The 18,700-nt window shown below is 44.3% G+C and overlaps 1 protein-coding gene across 1 annotated transcript in view; it reads right to left on the minus strand.

The window, feature by feature from the left end:
• Nucleotides 1–18,700, minus strand: part of BBS9 (Bardet-Biedl syndrome 9) — an 83,281-nt gene extending 64,581 nt beyond the window's left edge. The window contains exons 1-10 of the mRNA XM_075881195.1: nucleotides 18,595–18,700; nucleotides 18,103–18,232; nucleotides 13,254–13,416; nucleotides 10,859–10,923; nucleotides 7,365–7,478; nucleotides 7,092–7,266; nucleotides 6,541–6,625; nucleotides 6,363–6,450; nucleotides 6,204–6,299; nucleotides 1,425–1,554 (exon numbers count right to left, since the gene is read on the minus strand). Coding sequence (XP_075737310.1) covers nucleotides 1,425–1,554; nucleotides 6,204–6,299; nucleotides 6,363–6,450; nucleotides 6,541–6,625; nucleotides 7,092–7,266; nucleotides 7,365–7,478; nucleotides 10,859–10,923; nucleotides 13,254–13,416; nucleotides 18,103–18,214 — 1,028 coding nt within the window. The 5' untranslated portion in view covers nucleotides 18,215–18,232; nucleotides 18,595–18,700. The remainder of the gene's footprint in view (nucleotides 1–1,424; nucleotides 1,555–6,203; nucleotides 6,300–6,362; nucleotides 6,451–6,540; nucleotides 6,626–7,091; nucleotides 7,267–7,364; nucleotides 7,479–10,858; nucleotides 10,924–13,253; nucleotides 13,417–18,102; nucleotides 18,233–18,594) is intronic.

The raw sequence follows: 18,700 nt of genomic DNA on the forward strand, positions 1-18,700 counted from the left end.
TATTAAAAATTATGTGACAGCAAAGCTTCTGTCGTCTTCGAACATGCACTCGACGCCCCGGTGGAATTCCTTTGCCCCAACCAAGATGACACTGTTGCTACCAATCATGAAGAACGCGTTAATTACCTTTTTAATTACTCAATTTTTGCCATGCTTTCTGTCTGTCTGCCAATATGGGAAACTCGCAGTGTCACAACAGTTGCACATGATTTGTGATGTAATAGTCGTAAATTAACGATTACATCTAAACTGATCGCACCATGCGCGCAGGAAATGTGACCACTGTGTCACGTCACACCGGAATTTCCCGTGACAGAGAAATGACGAATTTTGAGTGAAGGCTTGTCGCGGCCGTATTTTTTCGTGAAAAGCGATGAAGTTTGGACCATCAACCACCTAGCTGGCAGCCAGTGTAGGTAGAAAATGCTTGTTCTTGTTTTTTTTTTTTTCTGACTATACGGTTATATGTGTGCCACTCCTTGAATACACGCCAGGTTGGTCGTAGTTCTCATAGCTTTAAATGTGTACAAGGAAAAGCATGCGTTGAAGAGTTCGTCACGCTTAACTGTACACTCAAGCGGGCACCGAATGAGGATTTGTTCACATTGCTCGCGTCACATGCACGTAGGCGTAAGCAGACTCGCGGGCTCGTCACAATCAAACTCAGCATGTGTGGTCCCGCAACTACTTGGGCCTGAAAACTGAAACAAAACCTTCGCAAGAACAAACTAGAAAGATGAGAAGAGAAGATAATGAGAGAAAAGGCTTCCCGACCGGGTAGATCTCTGTACACTTCCCGCTTTAAATATCGCTCATGTTTCCTTCTTTTTGTTTTCTCAATAACGCCCCGCCGCGGTGGTCTAGTGGCTAAGGTACTCGGCTACTGACCCGCAGGTCGCGGGATCGAATCCCGGCATCGGCGGCTGCATTTCCGATGGAAGCAGAAATGTTGTAGGCCCGTGTGCTCAGATCTGGGTGCACGTTAAAGGACCCCATGTGGTCGAAATTTCCGGAGCCCTCCACTACGACGTCTCTCATAATTATATGGTGGTTTTGGGACGTTAAGCCCCACATATGAATCATTTTCTCAAAAGCGTACAAGTGTTCTTCTCCAACCCCAGTGCTTTCTTTCTTTCTTTCTTTTTTTCTTTCTTTCTTTCTTTCTTTCTTTCATTCTAGAGACGTAGAGTTTAAGAGGTAGCTGCAGAGGCACAACTCGTGACGGTGGCGGGCTATGACACAAATCTTTGAAAGGTGAACCTCAACTACATCGACAAAGGCGTGCGTCGCCGAACTTGAGATCCGGCTAGAGCCTGGAAAGAAAATGAGAGAGGCTGTCGTGCCCGGCAAGCGTAGCTCGCCCGCGGGCACGAGTAACCACCTCAAGTGGCGTGCGCAGTACAGAAAGATACAACGAGACTTACTGTATCGTCGTCCTCGCCAGAGCAATCGGAGCCGACGAGAGCTGGGCAGCCCACTTGAGAACGGTGTCGTGGTAGACGAGCAGCGTGCTCCTCTGCGTGGCCATGAGCAGCATCAAGCTGCCTTCCGTCGCTGCGTAGAAGCGCAAGAAGGAAAAAACGGTAGCTACACGAAACGATGTCTTGCCTTCAGCGTTCACGCTCAACATACTTCAGTGGTCGTCAAATGTGTCAAAACTCCTACAACACCCGTGTAGATAGGTTGCTCGAGTTCCTATACGCTTGTTTTGCAGCCTCGGCAGATGTGCGCGTGGCACGCAGTACGTTTAAAACCTCCTATAGCGTGATAGCACATGTCATGTAAGAGTTTATCTTGGAAGCATAAAATGGTATAGAAGAAAAAAAAACATCAATCACACCTTATGTAGCGAAAAAAAAAACAACTAAGAAGCTTGAACTCTAACAAACGGGACACAAAGACATAACGAGGAACGTGGCACGAAATTCAGTGCGACGACATCGCGTTATGTGCAGCTTTTCATCATGCTTCTTTTACATGCACGCCGTCATCGCTTTAAACGGCCTCACTCATTGAACGAAGTCCGATAGAGACAATAGATGCTGTAACGCGAATGACGGTGTCATCAATTCTCTGGTCTTTCAGTCTGTGGCTAGAAAAACGATACTCTGCCCGCGTCACGGAAAGTCAAGCTGACAAGAAAAGCGTTACGATAAGAGCATAGGCATGGTGTAGTGATGAGTCTGATGACATACGCTAGGACTACGCGGTTTTGTCGAGCCATGCGTGGAACTCATGCCGTATTATATAGACGCTGTCCCAACTATCACGCAGCGCGGTTTAAAAAAAAAAAGACGAACGTCTTTACGTGGAGCAGACCTATAGTGCATATTGTTCCCAGTATATTCCAGTAGCCACTGCTAATTTTGTTCGTTAATGAGACTTAGTTAACTATTTATATATATTTCTAGCATGACAAATACTTACCTACTCATTAAAATGTCAATGAGGCATGTGTACGAACGTTCCAACGACATCTATAAATAACTGTCCTATTTTCAACATCGTGCTAATTGCGTGCATATATATATATATATATATATGACGCTATGATGAGTGGGCGACGTGGCCTGGCTCATACCCCATGTTTATTCTACTCTCCACTTCTTCCTTCTCAGCTTCTACCAATCATCGCTTCATACGTCACACGATTCCCCCTCCAACAAAAGAAGGCATTGATTACTAACAAGAAAAAGTAAACAAGGCAAGGTTTAGAAGTCATAAATGTCAAAATGCACAATTGGTTTCATGTCCCAGTGGTGTTCCGTAAACTCACAAAACTTCAGAAAAGAGTGCGGCAGTCCGGTGAATGGGGGAGTTCTGGTGGGCGAGGTTGGCTGTGGCGTTCTGGAGATGGTAACCGCGTCTTGCAAAACTGCACTGACCATGACATGACTTGAGCAGCTGCGAGGAACGAACAAGGTTGGAAGTCCTTGGAGCACTTGAAGGCTGAATGTCGTAGGCGCCGAATCCTCTGTCGTACGCGTTGTATTTTGTTTCGCGGCTGAGACAGAATTAGTGCTTGCAGCCTGCTTGTACAAGAACTGAAGTTCAAAGAATTATGTCTATGTTCGTGCGTTGTACAAATTATAACGATCAGCCTCTTTCGTAGTTTTCTGTGGTGTTGGCTCCGTTGTCGTAAACTAATGGGATGGTGTCTGAATATTTGCGTGGTAGAACTGGTCACTTCTTGTCTTGTTCGGTGTTTCCTGAGGTTTCGGAGCTGTAATCTTAAGCGCAGTCTTGATATTTTGTGCCAAATGCGTTTCTGGCGCCGATCCTTTGTGCGAAGTTGCCTCGCTTCTTGAATTTGTTTTAAGAGGCTCGCTTTGCGTCGTCGTCCTTGTTGATGTGTCCGTTGGAGTGTATGCGATTCACGGACTTGCTTTTGCTGGCGTTGCTGACGTTGCTGTGGACCATATTGCGGTGGAAGCCCTTCTTGAACATTGCGCTGGTTTTCATGACAACCTGATGGGGTCTCCAGTCGGCAGCTGGTAGTCCTTGAGCAGTTGTCATGAAATTCAGCCAATGAAGATGATTCTTCAGAGTTGATAGAAAGTTCTCCAGAAGCTTTTTCTGCACTGTTCACTACGAGAGGCTCTTGCGCATGGCAGCGTCTGACGTTCGATGTGCCTAACCCTTCGGTGTTGCTTCGACTGTCGAGTGTGTATGCACCGGACGGTGATGCATGAACCCGTGCTGAAGGAGCATGGCTCGACTGGGTATTTTCTCGGTGTGTCATCTCGTCTATCGTGAACATGGTGTCCTTATGAGGCAAACAGTGAGCGTCAGGAACGCTTGAAGAGCCGCGTGATGGAAAACCGGGTGGTGGACCACGTATTCGAAAAGAAAAATGAAGTGCATGAGGTGGGTAAGCAACGTCTCGTGTCGTGTGCTGGAGCGACGACTTTGAAAATACCGGCTTTCGTGAAGGGAAACCTGGTGGAAATCTACGTTCCTTGAGAAATAAGCGTGGACTGTGGTGGCCGCGTGTGGTTGTATGCAGATGGCCGGTAATGAGAAAGTCCTTGTCGTAGTCGTTAAAACGGGCAATCATCTCTTCTCTGATCTTTTGCCATGATTCGTCGTTCTCGAATATGTGTATCAGATAAAACTTAAATGCCTCACTGGAGATGTAGTCAGTGAAGTTGGTGATCATTTCCCGTTCCGACCATGATGCAGCGGTAGCGTGGAGCTCGAACAGGTTGAACCAGTCCTGTACGGGTCCATCGTCCGCTGATCCGGTGTACTTAGGGATGTCAAGGTCGTCTGATGCTGCTGTCATGGTGCTTGGTGGTCTTGGTGGTCCGCGTTCTTCTGTGGTCCGCGTTCGGTCACTGCGTCTCGCTGAGGTCTTCGATGATGGTGGCCGGGCGATGAAGTGGTTGTGAGGTCTTCATCCTGTCCCCCAATCTGTCAGCACCCCCTCCTCTCTTCTTCAGTGCTTGTTGTCCACCCGTTATCCTCAATCAGGACAAATGGGACCACTTTGAGCACACATTAACAGTATTTATGCTATGGGAGAGTTTTCGGGGTAGTAAAAACAAAAAATAATGACCATGCCCCCCCCCCCCCCCGTCTCCAATTTTATTGCAAGCGACGATTGGGTAAAGGTTGCCATCTTGTGGTGTGTTAAGGCGTCGACAAAAAATGCACATCTATTACTGGAAGCGCACCGAATTGGACGGACGTGTATTTAGCAACGACGCGTTGGAGAAGCTGGTCCCGGAGGACATGGTGATGATGTATTACTTCACTTTATCGCTCCCACGGGCGAACACCACCCTTCCGACCAAGAGTACTGCGAGATGAAAATGTTAGATATAAAAGGCGCGTTTGTAGAGCCTTCATAGTGTGTGACCCTGGCACAATGGATAGCATGCGACGGCAATGAACAATTGTTGAGCGAGCTGTCGCGGGTTAGGCTCCCATTCACAGAACGTTTTTTTTTTTGTTGTTGCCATCTGATCATGTTAATTTTTCGACGTCATTTCCGTCTGATGTCTTGGTGCACCATGGCATAAAACACTTTCGTGTTAAAAAAATGTTTGCCTCAAGTTCGGCGTCAATTTCTTTATATTCTCTTCTCATTTCTTGATGTGATGTGACACTAAGTTTACAAGGTAAGTAGACCTGTTTACATTAGTCTACGAACAAGGTCCATTATTTTAATGCATCGTCCCTCTTCACTTCACACACAAACAAAAAAACGTGCAATTTTATAGGACATTTCTTTCAAGATTCCATGCGAGTCGCCATGATAGCTTCGCAGGTAAAGTATCGCGCTGCTATGCTTGAGGACACGTGTTCTATTACCGGTCATGGTAGCCACATATTGATGGGGCTGATATGCAAGAACACCTACGTACTTATATGTCAGTGCACAATACAGCACCATAGGTGGTCATCACCTTAAGTAATTCATAGAACTCCTCTACGGTGTGACTTAAATCACATCGTGATTTAGCCACGTAAGGCCAAATATTAGGGGCGAAGCTCCTTAAGGCGTGGGCTGTGCGTCCCCTGTATGTAGCCACCTCTCGTTTAGTTTTTGCAGTGTTCACTAGATGGCGGTGCCATACCTTGTATGTAGCCACCTCTCGTTTAGTCCTTGCAGTGTTCACTAGATGGCGGTACTTGTAGCTGATGATGAAAAGATGCAAGATGTTATAAACTAGACGGCAGTACTTGAAGTTGATGACGAAAGATGCGAGAAGTTATAAAATGGGAAGGATGTCACATATGGTGCGTGTCATTTGTGGAAGGCAATCGTTTGATTTAGTGCGGCGACGTACGCTAGGGGGAGCGTTTTAATACAATCAAGTGGGCAAAACGTACGGAGGATTCATGGTTTACGAGGTTTACCTTCAGAGCTTCGCCCACTCATCATCATTCACTTCGTGAATATGGCGGCACTTTTTTTTATTTACATATTACAAGTAGCACGCTTAAGTCGTTTGTTCATTCATTTAAGTGCATTTACATTCATATAGTAATTGTTACAATTACCCATAAAAATTACACAGAATGTCCCTATGCTTTCATGTCTCTTCGTTTATTTAGGTTGTGTTTAACGGATAAACGAGCCCTTAATCACTTGCCCAAGATTCGATATGATTACACAAAATTGTCGGATGTGAAAATTACGTGCTCTATGCATAGGCTTCACTGTCAGGCTACCCAGCTACCAAAGAATCACTTACAACTTGGATAGGGAAAGAAACATGCCGCCGTGAAGTCCAGCACTTTCAAAAAGTGAAGCTCGCCGCTTGGTTTAAAGGCAAATAATGTGTGTTCACCTGAAAAAAGATATGAAGGTAGAAATTACGGCGGCTCTTGTGTTTATTCTCCGCAACACTCACCTAGAACTAATATGAGTGATGGACAGTTCGAAAAATTTGCCACTTTTATATCGATGGCCTCTTCACCGATTGAAACAGACCAGTCAGCCTGTAGAAAAAAATGAATAAGCCATGTTGTACTAATCATGCGAAGTTGTTTTTGTGGTACAAATAAGAGAGTAACATCTCGTAGACTTACAACAACGCGTTTCCCTTTCTGAAGCCCTTCGACGTTGTCTGGAGGTTTCTTCGACGCCTCAGTAGCCACAGCCAGAGTCTGAAACCTAAGTTATGGCTTAATGAAGCTTATGCCACGTACACTTTGGCTTTATGCGCTAGTAAACGGCGGCAATGAAGTTCGCGTAATGTAGCATTGTGATGTGTGAAAGCATACAAAATTCCTAATTGATGAAGCGTGCGTCCTATGTACCCTTATTTCTTCTAGCCATGTTTAACGAATGCTACAGGGCACGACGTGTCTGACGTATGAAAACTAAGAAGCGATCAATATCGACGTTTTCAGAAACGTCGTACGCTGTTTCGCTACGCATATGCTGTAAAGTATTCGACAAAATAAACAAGAAAACGACGTCAACAGAATCATCTGCTCGAGTGCCAGGCGTCTTGTCGAAAGCCTGTTCGCGAGCAACAGAATATCTTGTTCACGTTTGTCCCTTATGGCTGCCTCCACATACACGAACCAAGGGTGCGAGAAATTTCTGCAGCGTGTTGAAGCGCGGTGATACGCACCTAAAATTTTCCAAGTGGAAAGCCGTGTTGACGGTAACGAGCGAATCCGTTTTCGCAACGTACGCAAGAGGACAGGGCAGCAAAAACTCCGGCAGGTATCGCGTGAATGCAAAGTTCTCTTGCTCGAAAAACGTCAGTGAGCCGTCCACACCTTGAACACAGAGAAAGTCTTGTCCTGAAGAGAGAGAAAAAAGAAAGAACCATTGTGCCACTGAATGAAGCTGTCGGCGCCAGCCAACAATTACGGCCGATCAATTCTTCGACAACTCTCACCTTTGACGCCCCCGAAGTGCCCAGCGACACAGCAGTAAGAAGGCGCACTCAGTGTGTGCTCGTACATAAGGCTCAGCTTGTACTGCGTTCCGGGCTCCACTTCACCGGTGTCACCTTCGAACAATACCCTCAGATTATTCTCACAGTACTGGTGTACGCTACAGCCCCGTAAATCAAAGGGCATCTATAGCCATGTCCTGAACTTTGACTATCCGGAAAGAGCAAGGGGCTGTGACAAGTTTTTGCAGATATCCGCAAAAAAAGCTTTCTTAATGAAAACGTTTCGCGGAGTACGGACGGTTTTAACAGCGAAGCTGTTTTTGGTCTACCATTCGCCGTGAACACTCGGAACGCACAACAGCAGTGACTGCAACGCCACTATCTTTTCAGCGTGGCCATGCATAAACAGTCAAGGCGTCATGTGGGCCAGTTGGTATCGTTCACTTGCATTCATATTTGTCGGGCAAAACGGGAAGAAACGGAGACACACAGAAGTAACACATAAACAGGACGGGCGCTAGTCCTATTTACGTGTTACTTCTGTGTGTCTCCGTTCCTTTCCGTGTTGCGCTACAAATATGAATGCATGCATGAGCATTATACGTCGTGCTGGGTCCACATGGCTTACGTTGCATGACACACAGTAAGGCGCACGTGCACTGGCTTGGTCTTCGCAAACCTGGGACACGGTGACCTGAAGCTACTAACCATGTCATTGGCCGTACATCAAAGCCACAACAAGGCTGTGACTGCGAAGCGCCAACGGCGTCTGGAGTCTGCTCAAGCCGATTGCGCATCCCAATCCACGAAGTCAAAGCAGCCCCAACAAATACAAACCAGGGAACAATGATTGAGAAGACCAGCAGATGCGAACGGAGCACAACGATCAATACCGCCAGATGAAACAGTGCAACGAACCGCTACTGCCACCACGTGGCATAGAATAACAAATAAAAAACAAGGACGTGCCACACAAAAGTACTTAGAAAAGACGTACTGAAAACCAGCAAATAATGAAGAGGTTGTAGCTTAAGTCCCTATTGGCGGCGAGCTGTCTTTTAGTCCACTCTACTTTCTTCAGATCACCCCGCCGTGATGTTCTAGTGCCTAAGGTACTCGGCTACTGATCCACAGGTTGCGAGATCGAATCCCTGCTGCAGCGGCTGCACTTTCGATGGAGGCGAAAATGCTGTAGGCCCATCGCTCAGATTTGGGCGCACGTTAAAAAAACTCAGGTGGTCCAAATTTCCGAAGCCCTCCACTACGGCGTCTCTCATAATCATATGGTGGTTTTAGGACGTTACACCCCACATATCATCCCTAATGTTCGTGAAACATCAATTGCGGTTGACGTGCAGGCTAATCGAGTTTATAAACATTACATATGTACTCTTACGATACAGCCGGCACGTCGTGTTAGCGTAAATTGTAGTTAGGTGCCACGCGATAAGGTTGGTTTATGTAGCAGCGTCTAGGGATACCATCCTCGAGAGCACCAGGGCTTCGAATCTGTTTATAGCTTCTAATGTTGCCAGTGCTCATGTTCCTGTTAGCATCACAGCGCAAGTGCAAACTGCATATATAAACATCTGCAACTCTTCAACTTATGTCTGTGCGTGCAACATTTGTACATATATTTACCGTCATTTCATGACGTGTCACCCAATCAAAAGTTGCAACATGGTCAATTTGCTTCCGCATGCTTCTCATAACGTCGATTCCGAAGGTACGTGAGATCTGCCGAATTTCATTATTCAATTGCCACGCTTACCTTATAACAAACCTTCATTGTATTCCATTCTGTAGCGTCCTGCTGCTGTTGGCTTAGCGAAAATTTATGTTTCCTTTGATGGAATTTCATATATATTGCGTGTTTCCTCATTACTCATTTGCCTCGTTCACTGTCCTTGTTTTGTGAGTTATTATGGTCAACTTGTACACTCCGAGTCATTCTGCAAGCACCGCGGTAAGCTTAGGACGGTAGAGACCGTTAATTGAAAACAATAGTCGCACGAGTAAGCCCCCAAACAAATGACGAATGACTTCGAAGGCCTCCTCGTGCGAAACCAGCAGCACTTTAATTTAGGAGCTTCATATTTCTAACCTCACGTGTATGGAATCTTTTTTATTATTATTATTTCTACGACCTCTTCCCCCATACATCCCCCTGATTGTCTTCTTCATCATTCTCGACGAGAGAAAATAAGTGCTATACACACACACACACACACACACACACACACACACACACACACATATATATATATATATATATATATATATATATATATATATATATATATATATATATATATATATATATATATATATATATATATATATATAAATGTCTAGTCTCTCTCTATCTCTCTCATTTCTGTGTATGTAGAGGGCTCTACGCGTCTCAATAATTATTTGGTAGCGAAAGCTCCTGCTTTGTTGAAGTTCCGTTGTGATACTGTACCGTACCCGCTCAGTGTATCGATGCACTAAGAATCAAACAACACAGTAAATTAAGTAGTTATCTCGGTGGTTCTCAAATGGAAGTACGCGTATCCTACAGGGTCCTCGAAGCCTTTTGTAGGGTTGCGAAAAACTCGTTCTCGGAAAACAAAAAGTGTCCCGCGACAGCGACCCTTTCTTATTTTTGGTATGGGTCACTACAACACGTATTTTAATTTTGACGGAGCTGTTTTATGCACCTTATTTTCCATTAAACGGCTATAAAGCTTTAGAGCGACGTATGCCCGCGAGGATGCTTTTTTCCAGGCTTGCATACTTGAAGAGCAAACACAGCTAGAAACAAGCTGGATGCGAGTGCAGACCACACAACTTATCGACAAACTGCGGAGATCGTATCAGTGTGGCCGTTTACTTTGACCACTGTTTGCCAGGGAGCAGTGGCGTTGCCAGGAGGTGACACTTCGGGCCCATGTCTCCCCCCTCTCCCGAATTTTTTTTCGCCATGCATATGTATACATAACGCAAAATGACCATTTGCCTACTTGGCCCTCACTTCAGATCAAGGTGGTGCCCCCCCCCCCCCCCCCCAAAAAAATATTTCTGCATACAACCCCGCCAGGGAGAAATATAAGACCTTTGTCACATAGCATGTTGATAATTTATTACCCCTCTTCCATTTTATCTCACAAAATATGATTTCCCGTCTACGTCACTTTTGACCGGTCCACAAGAGGTTCGCCAAACATACATGGCTGAGAATAAATGAGTTACCTATTACGCGACTATACCTACTTCACCGAGTGCACACAACTGACATCATGGTTGTTACGTGCAGCCTCGCGGTTGTTTGATTTGCAGCTGCAAAATCGCGTGTGCATGAAGAAAATCGCGTGTGCATGAAGAAAGCATGAAGAAAGCATGAAGAAAGAAAGTATCGTGTACGTGGTCAAACAACACACGAGACGATAAAATAAATCCACAAAATGATCTAAAGGTGTGAAGAAAAAGGTCAACATCATCAAAAGCCAGACCTGCGAGGTTGTGGACAGATATCCTTTGTGGGTGCAAGGTAGCGATGAAGAGTTTGTCGGATGCCCTGGAAGATAAGAAACAAACAAAAAAACGTAAGACGGATATTTTCAATATAAACAAACTCTGCCCCGCCGTGGTGGTCTAGTGGCTAAGATACACGGTTGCTGACCCGCAGGTCACGGGGTCGAATCACGGCTGCGGCAGCTGCATTTCCGATGGAGGCGGAAATTTTGTGTAGGCCCGTGTGCTCAGATATGGGAACACGTTAAAAAAACCCAGGTGGTAGAAATTTCTGGAGCCCCCCACTACGGCGTCTCACATAATCATATGGTGGTTTTGGGACGTTAAACCCCACATATCATCAACAAACTTTAATGGTCACGCTTTCACCTGACACTTGCACTGAGTAATCTTATTGCTGCTGATAATGCTGTGTGGCCGAAAAGTTATTAGAGTCGTTTTCGAGAGACAGCAGTCCTGAAAAGTGCAAGCGAGAAACAACTGAGCCCCACGAATCGAATAACAAAATGTGAAAAATATAAATAATGCGACCTGCTTACTAAAATTCTTGCTGATCATCATAACTTTCATAAGTTCGACTGAAAACTTTTGTATCTGATGCTGGGACTCTATTGAGATAGAGCATTTAATCGTACAGACCGAAATTGTTGTGATGATAGGTGTATTATCTGCGGCCGTGGTATATTGAGCAGCATTAACAGGCATTAATCACCTCCAAATAACAAATTACGTAAGCATATAATAAAAAATATATCCGCATCGTCATGAAATAGCTGAAGTACGTGCACTGTGGTGTCCCTCTCACTTTAAGTTTTTTGTTGTTGCTTTCGTTTCCTAAGAAGCGTATATATTTGTGCCCCTATGATATGAACACTCATGTTGTTAGCCAGCGCCAAGTAATGTCACTCTTTCTTGTCCAGTGTGCATGCTCTGTTGCCTGCTATGAAGCGCATATTTCAATTTGAATGACTTCGCGAGTCATGTCCACTTGTGACACGCATTCTGAGGACCGCATCAGTTTTGAGATATGCAGTCTCAATGTTAGCGATAAAAGTAATTGGTATTCCATAATAAAGTTATATATGTCATAGAACAGCATCGTAGAACTGAAAGCAATGAACAACTTGTGAATCGGCAGTCTCGTCTAATATGAATTCACGAACTATGTTGTAATTAATCGCTCACTTGTTTTTCTCAGATGAAATACCGAAGACATGCAAACATCGAAGAGCCCCCCGAAAATTCTAATTCGACCGAAAATTGAGTTCCCGTCTGCCATCTCAGACGGGAAGACGCATGCATTTTTAACGCTACACAATTCTAGCAGAACCTTACTGTTTGTTCATTTCTCGCCATTATTCGCACAACGCAAGCATTACTGCGTTAAAGAAAAATATTGATTGATATGTGGGGTTTAACGTCCCAAAACCACCATATGATTATGAGAGACGCCGTAGTGGAGGGCTCCGGAAATTTCGACCACCTGGGGTTCTTTAACGTGCACCCAAATCTGAGCACACGGGCCTACAACATTTCCGCCTCCATCGGAAATGCAGCCGCCGCAGCCGGGATTCGAACCCGCGACCTGCGGGTCAGCAGCCGAGTACCTTAGCCACTAGACCACCGCGGCGGGGCTTAAAGAAAAATATGGTGATAATGAAAATTTAACGCTACGGTACGAATGTTCACGATGATCGCTCATTCACCAATTTATAATCACGCATCGATTTATTACTGCTTCGTTCCTCCAGCAGCTCTCTTAGCACTGAGGCTATCCAAACTTAAATGTACCTCTATGTCGCACATCATTATACGCTTGATCGTTTACACTATATACGAAAAATAAGATATTGAATCTTTCCATTCGATAATAAACAGTGAAATTTCAGAAACTTATGCGCATTCATAACACGCGATTTTTTTGCTTTGTAATTGCTCCTGCAAGGTCATTTTCTATTTCTTACACTATCTAATTCTTCTATCCGTTCTCCGTTAACACTCTTTATGCAACCTTATCCTGCTTTTTTTATATTGCTGCTATTGTTGCTTTATGCGTTCGATCGTTCTTTCATCGTGAACCCATGGCGCTATGTATCCTACCCTACCCCCATGTATTGCTATCAGACTGACAACATTCAGGGATATTTCAAATAAATAAATAAAATGTAGATTTGTGAGCTTATAACTACATGTGTATAGAGCGCTTCAAAACCGCTTTGTGTACTTGCGAAGCACAACAACTGTCTTTCTTTTGACAATGACACCTATTTGTTCATTAAAGCAACTTCGTTCATTTGATAAATGGTTAATTGAGAGGCAAACAACGTCCACTAATACCCCGATTAATCCTTTCGTCCAAGAAATTGTACTCACGAAACAAACTGTCCTAGTAACACTTGAAGTATCGCTTGGGCCGTTTGAAGCTCGAGAAGCATGTGCTCTGGCCGGAAGCCTTCGAATGTACCATCCTCCGTTTGCACACATATGGGCTGGTACACCCGCAACACACCCGAATGACTTCCCACGATGATTTGTTCTGCGTAAAAACGAGCGAAACGGAAACGGTATAGGTTGTATCAATCTTGTCACTGAGTTGGCACTCGGCTGTTTCGTGAGCTATTTCTACTGGCCGTAAAGCTCAAAGAAAAAAACGCGAAGAGCTATATCAAAGGTTATGTACACGACGGGTACCTATACACTGGATGCTATCTTTTTATATTTCAGCAGCCAACGATGCCGTGCGTCTTTGCACACAGCTACAAAAACCTAACCGAGGTCGTTGTAGCGTCCCTTTCCCTCTGAGTTCTTTTCGGTTGCTGTGAAACACATCAGGAAAGCGGGCCGAGCTACCCTTTATTCTCCAGAACTGTGAACTGTATCGACTGCCCAGATGCTATCTGGCGCAGAACTTATTTATTCTTCAGGTGCAGAATACGACTGACCGGCGCCTGAAGTATGATCGAGTTGTGTCTGAAGTATGGCTAGTTTGACGCCTGTCGACACAGGCATCAAAGAAACAGCGAGCCCGTGTCAGCAGTGTGTGGCACGCATCGCGGTTAGCGGCAGGGTTGCGCCTGGTAGTGATGAATACGTGAGCTGTAGTATTACCGCGTAAATTTAAATGCCTGAAAATTTATTAAAACCATCCAAAATGTTGAATAGTTATTTCACGCTGTAATCCCACCGGCCAATAACTACACACTCTTCTTTTCAATTTGTCATGCTTTCTTTCATATGTATTACCTGTGTATGCTTGTTCTTTGTATGTACATTCATGCATCTACGTGCATACACTGCGTAATACCTTTTGCAGTACAATGCAAGTACTTATACCTATCTATCATCCATTAAAATCCCACTGAAGTTGGCTTTACAACAAGCCTTTCTGCTCTACAGAAAAGCCGACAGTCGTCACGGAACGAGTGATCAACGTAAGAATTCTGTCCCGAATCTCAATAATTCGCGGCAGTAACAGAGGTGGGTTGTGTTACGACCGAATAACGTAATAAGTGCTTCGTTTTTTTTCTAGTTTTTTTTTTCAATCATATGTGGAAAGTAATTGACAATCCCATTTTTACGTTCAAATCACCAACTTTTTCGCAACATACATAGCTGATACCACTGTCCGGCCAAGCTGTATATCAAAAACAAACCACCGTCGACACAGTTCAACCATATCTTTGATAAAGATGCGAACAAAATCAATAGAGGCTAAAAATAATGAATATAACATTCTCGCGAAGAACTTGCGATTACATTGTGATCTGAATCACACCAGAACGACCTGTTTCGTTTCCTAGTAGCACCAGTTTCGTTGCAAAAACCTCGTTACAACATCACCATCTGAGCACGCTTTTTCGAAAAGTCGAACGGGTAAACCTTTTTAAACTCCCTGTCTCCCTGGCATTTGCACCAAGTTGTTATAAATCTACAGGTAAGCAGGCGCGCCTACCGCTTTCGTTCTCCAAAACTGTCGACCCAGACGATTTCTCAGAAAATCTAAATCCATGGGACACGATCCCGTCATACTTCAGGCCCCGCACATGACTGACCAGCGTGCTGTTGACCCAGGCGTCCAAAACACTCGATGTGCGAGGTCTTGGGCGCATGCTACGTGACGACATCTCGTGGTTGTTTTGAGCAGTTGCGCATGCCAGTCGTCAAACTAAAAAATAGATGTCGCTTTAAATTCGTAAGTACGTCTACAAACATAAGAAATTATTTAATTATTGACCGAAGAAAAGTCGCGCATAACTGTTCAAAGATAACCACTAAATTAACATGTGATATGTAAATTTAAAATTTAACAATTTAACAACTTAGAAATTGTTATTCTAAGTGAAACCATACTTGGCAGACATGTGCCCTATCTGGCAAAACAGTACATAACAGGCCACCCAGGGAAGCCTTGGCGACTGAATATCCTACTACATTGGTACATATAACCCCCAATATTCCAGCATGAACTACCTGTGAACTTGGAGGGACCAATGAATGAAATGTGGGCGCTATAGTTTAACATGCTTTATCAGTCAGCGCCAACCACACATATGCGTATGGTGGATTGCATGATAACACTCATCGTCCCGTTTCGTGGGAACTTGCGCGGGTCTAGAATAATTGTAATGAATTCTGCCTGTAAAACGCGTAAAATTTGGATGGCCAACAGAGAAAGACCCGGAAGGTTGGAAAAATAGCATGCCCATTTCTACTCTCTCGTCTCGAATTGAAACATCAGTTACAACAGCATACTGCACATTTATATGATTTGGGTTTATTCCAAAAGTCATGCAGAGAGCTTCAGATGAACAACATGGCCTCTTTGAGAGCAATATTGCAGAAAATAATGGTAAAGAGTGTCAACTGCACAAAAATCACATGTGAGCCTTAAACTTTCTACCACTAACCCCCCCCTCCCCCCTCCCCCCACAAAAGTCATTCCAGTAACTCATGACAGTGGCGTAGCTAAAGAGTGGCACACGGGGCTTGTGCTCCCCCCCCCCCCCCCCTGCCCCGAATATTTTTTTCGCCATGGCATACAGAGCGAAAAATGATTACTTCAAGGGAGTGCCCTCGCCGAAAAGGGTGCCCCTTCCTTCCCCCAGAAAAATTTCTACCAACGCCCCTAACTAATGCGCAACTGTATTGGTCATCTGTTCGCCGATTCAAATAGTGTAGACACCTTCTCTCTTTGAACACTTTTTTGAAATAAATTATTGCAGCTAAAAATGCACGGATTGTAAGTCCACTTCAAACGTGTGCAGTTATAATGTGTTGGAAGAAGCTGTGCTAAAAAAATCAAAACAAAAAAAGCAAAGCAAAAAGGCAACATTATCATATACAACCTTGCGTGATACATCAGAAAGTCCTAACGCCAATACTATAATGAATACGAAGACTGGCAGTCTGTTTCATATGTAGTAGGTACTGACGCATGAATTCCATACTGGCTTCGCTAAAATCGTATGAGCTAGTGTATGTGCAGAAACACAGACACAAACTTTGACTAAAATGTCTGTTTAACATCATGAATTGTCGAATATAAATCAGCAAGAATTGATACCAACAATCCCCAGGAAAAAGATCCGACCTTTACAAAGAATAGCAAAGCTACCCAGCCTTATTTAATGACCACTGATGTCTTTCGTTTCTCCTATCTACAGTTGGTCGGACGCAGTTGTAAGCACTGATAGGTCTGCCGATTGCAAAAATGCGTTAGATATGTATTTTTTGTAATGACGCACAATAAGTTTGGTACGAGCATTCCTTCGTTGATTTTCGTTGTACGAATGCTTTTTTTTTGTTCTTTGTAATTCTGCTATTGGTTACGAAAAGTGTAAGTGAATATGAGTGTTATTTATAGCCCCACCGTGGTGGTCTAGTCGGTAAGGTACTCTGCTACCGACCCGAAGGTCACGGGATCGAATCCCGGTTGCGGCGGCTGCATTTTCGAGAGAGGCGAAAATCCTGTAGGGCCGTGTGCTCAGATTTGGGTGCACTTCAAAGAACCCCAGGTGGTCGCAATTTCCAGAGTACTTCACTATGGCGTCTCTCACAGTCATATGGTCGTTTGGGGACGTTAAATACACATGTCGATTCATGTGTGTAATTTATAATGTTACTCTTTATCCATGAATAGTATGCACAGTCAGCATCAGTGTTTCGGAACCACGAGACGCAAAACGCCGAATATTCTGGCTGCTTCAACAGTAAGATTTGAATTTATAATTTCCACCTCTTCTAAAACGCGCTAACAACACGCTCTGTGTAGATCGACTGAATGCAGTCACAAATTACCGCGCAATTTAAAGTTTTGTCAGGCCTAGAGGCCTCTTAACGTTTGACACCGACTGCAGATTACGCTCCCTGTAATGATTTTGTGAATAAGGCAGACAGTATCAAATTAACTAATTAATTATTTTGTTTGCGATATTGGTGCCTTTGTTTTCTTAGAGAAAACTTTAGGCTTTATACCATAAGATCGACCACACGAAAGTAACCAGCAGAAACGCCTTAAATGAAAAAACAGAGTCAATATGACAGGCTTGTGATGAGTTCTATAATGTACTCTCGAGTCACGTGCCCGGAATTCGAAAAATGAATGAGTTTAAGAAAATTTTAAATATTTTATTTCAACGCAGCCCACCTTACTATTGCACGCTTTTATGAACGACAAACGTCTTGCATGCCCGCCCGAAAACAATTTCATAATCTCGAAAGCAACGAAAGACAGACGAGAATTGCACCTCATCTTATTTGCTTCTATACTTTGAACATTTCTTATTTTTTGGTTGGCCGAGTTTATGTCACAAACATGACTCGCACACGACACTGCAGATTTGGTCGGCCGAAGAAAAAAGCAAAACGAATTAAACCCATAACGACACACTATACCAGGTATATTATTGCGTGTACTTAAAGAAATTCACGAAAGCTATGGAACCAAATAGGTACGCAGACCTTTTCTTTGGCCGCATGCATGTGTACGCCGCGTATGCGTGTACATCCATGCCAACTGATCAGGTGAAGCTGTAGTAACCTCCGTTTCCTGAAGTGACCTTGGTTGAGTATAGACGACTATCTTAAAAACTGCTAGTGAACGTCGGGTCGCTGATAATGCGCTCTAAGCCTTGCCTAGGCTCTAGTACCGAAGGTAGCGGAGCCTACGCAAATGATGGTTGAGCAATGCATGCAACAGCGACGTTTCCGGATAACCACCGACCTGATTGAGACGAGCCGTTGCTGGCATTACCAATGCAGAGGCAGCTAGCGTCGAACGTCTCGTTGGTCCCACAGGTAACAGTCCACCAGTCACGCGCTTTAAATAGTGACATCTGCGATTTCACCAAAGCCTGCGAAACCAGTGAAAAATGAAGCGTTTTGCCAGGGAAATGCGTGTCACCATAGAACTTTCAGAGCTGATAGCGGCCTTCTTGGACAGGAAACCGGCAGAGCTATCATTTTTTTGTCGGCATTTCTCGATTATTAAGGGCAGTGTGTACAAACAACAAGCAAGAGTAAGATAGTTATGCTCACGAATACCATCCCTAAAACATGAAAACATTCGTCACTAAGGTGACAGTACAGTTTAGAGGGCGGTGCTATATTTAGCCGCCCCTGATAGTTCCAACTGGCGAGTCTAAACGGCGGAGATGTATTTTCGCTTCGGCGTGTGATCAAAATTTGGCATGCAAACATGGCAGCTTGAACTAACCGCTCATTCGTACAGCTACTGCAGTGAATCATGTCATTAAAAGCGTGGCTACTGTAGCAACAAATCCAGCTTTATGGACTACCGCGGCGACCAGGTCGCGAATAAG

The sequence above is a fragment of the Rhipicephalus microplus genome, chromosome X (genome assembly GCF_043290135.1).
Source record: "Rhipicephalus microplus isolate Deutch F79 chromosome X, USDA_Rmic, whole genome shotgun sequence".
NCBI lineage: Eukaryota > Metazoa > Arthropoda > Arachnida > Ixodida > Ixodidae > Rhipicephalus > Rhipicephalus microplus.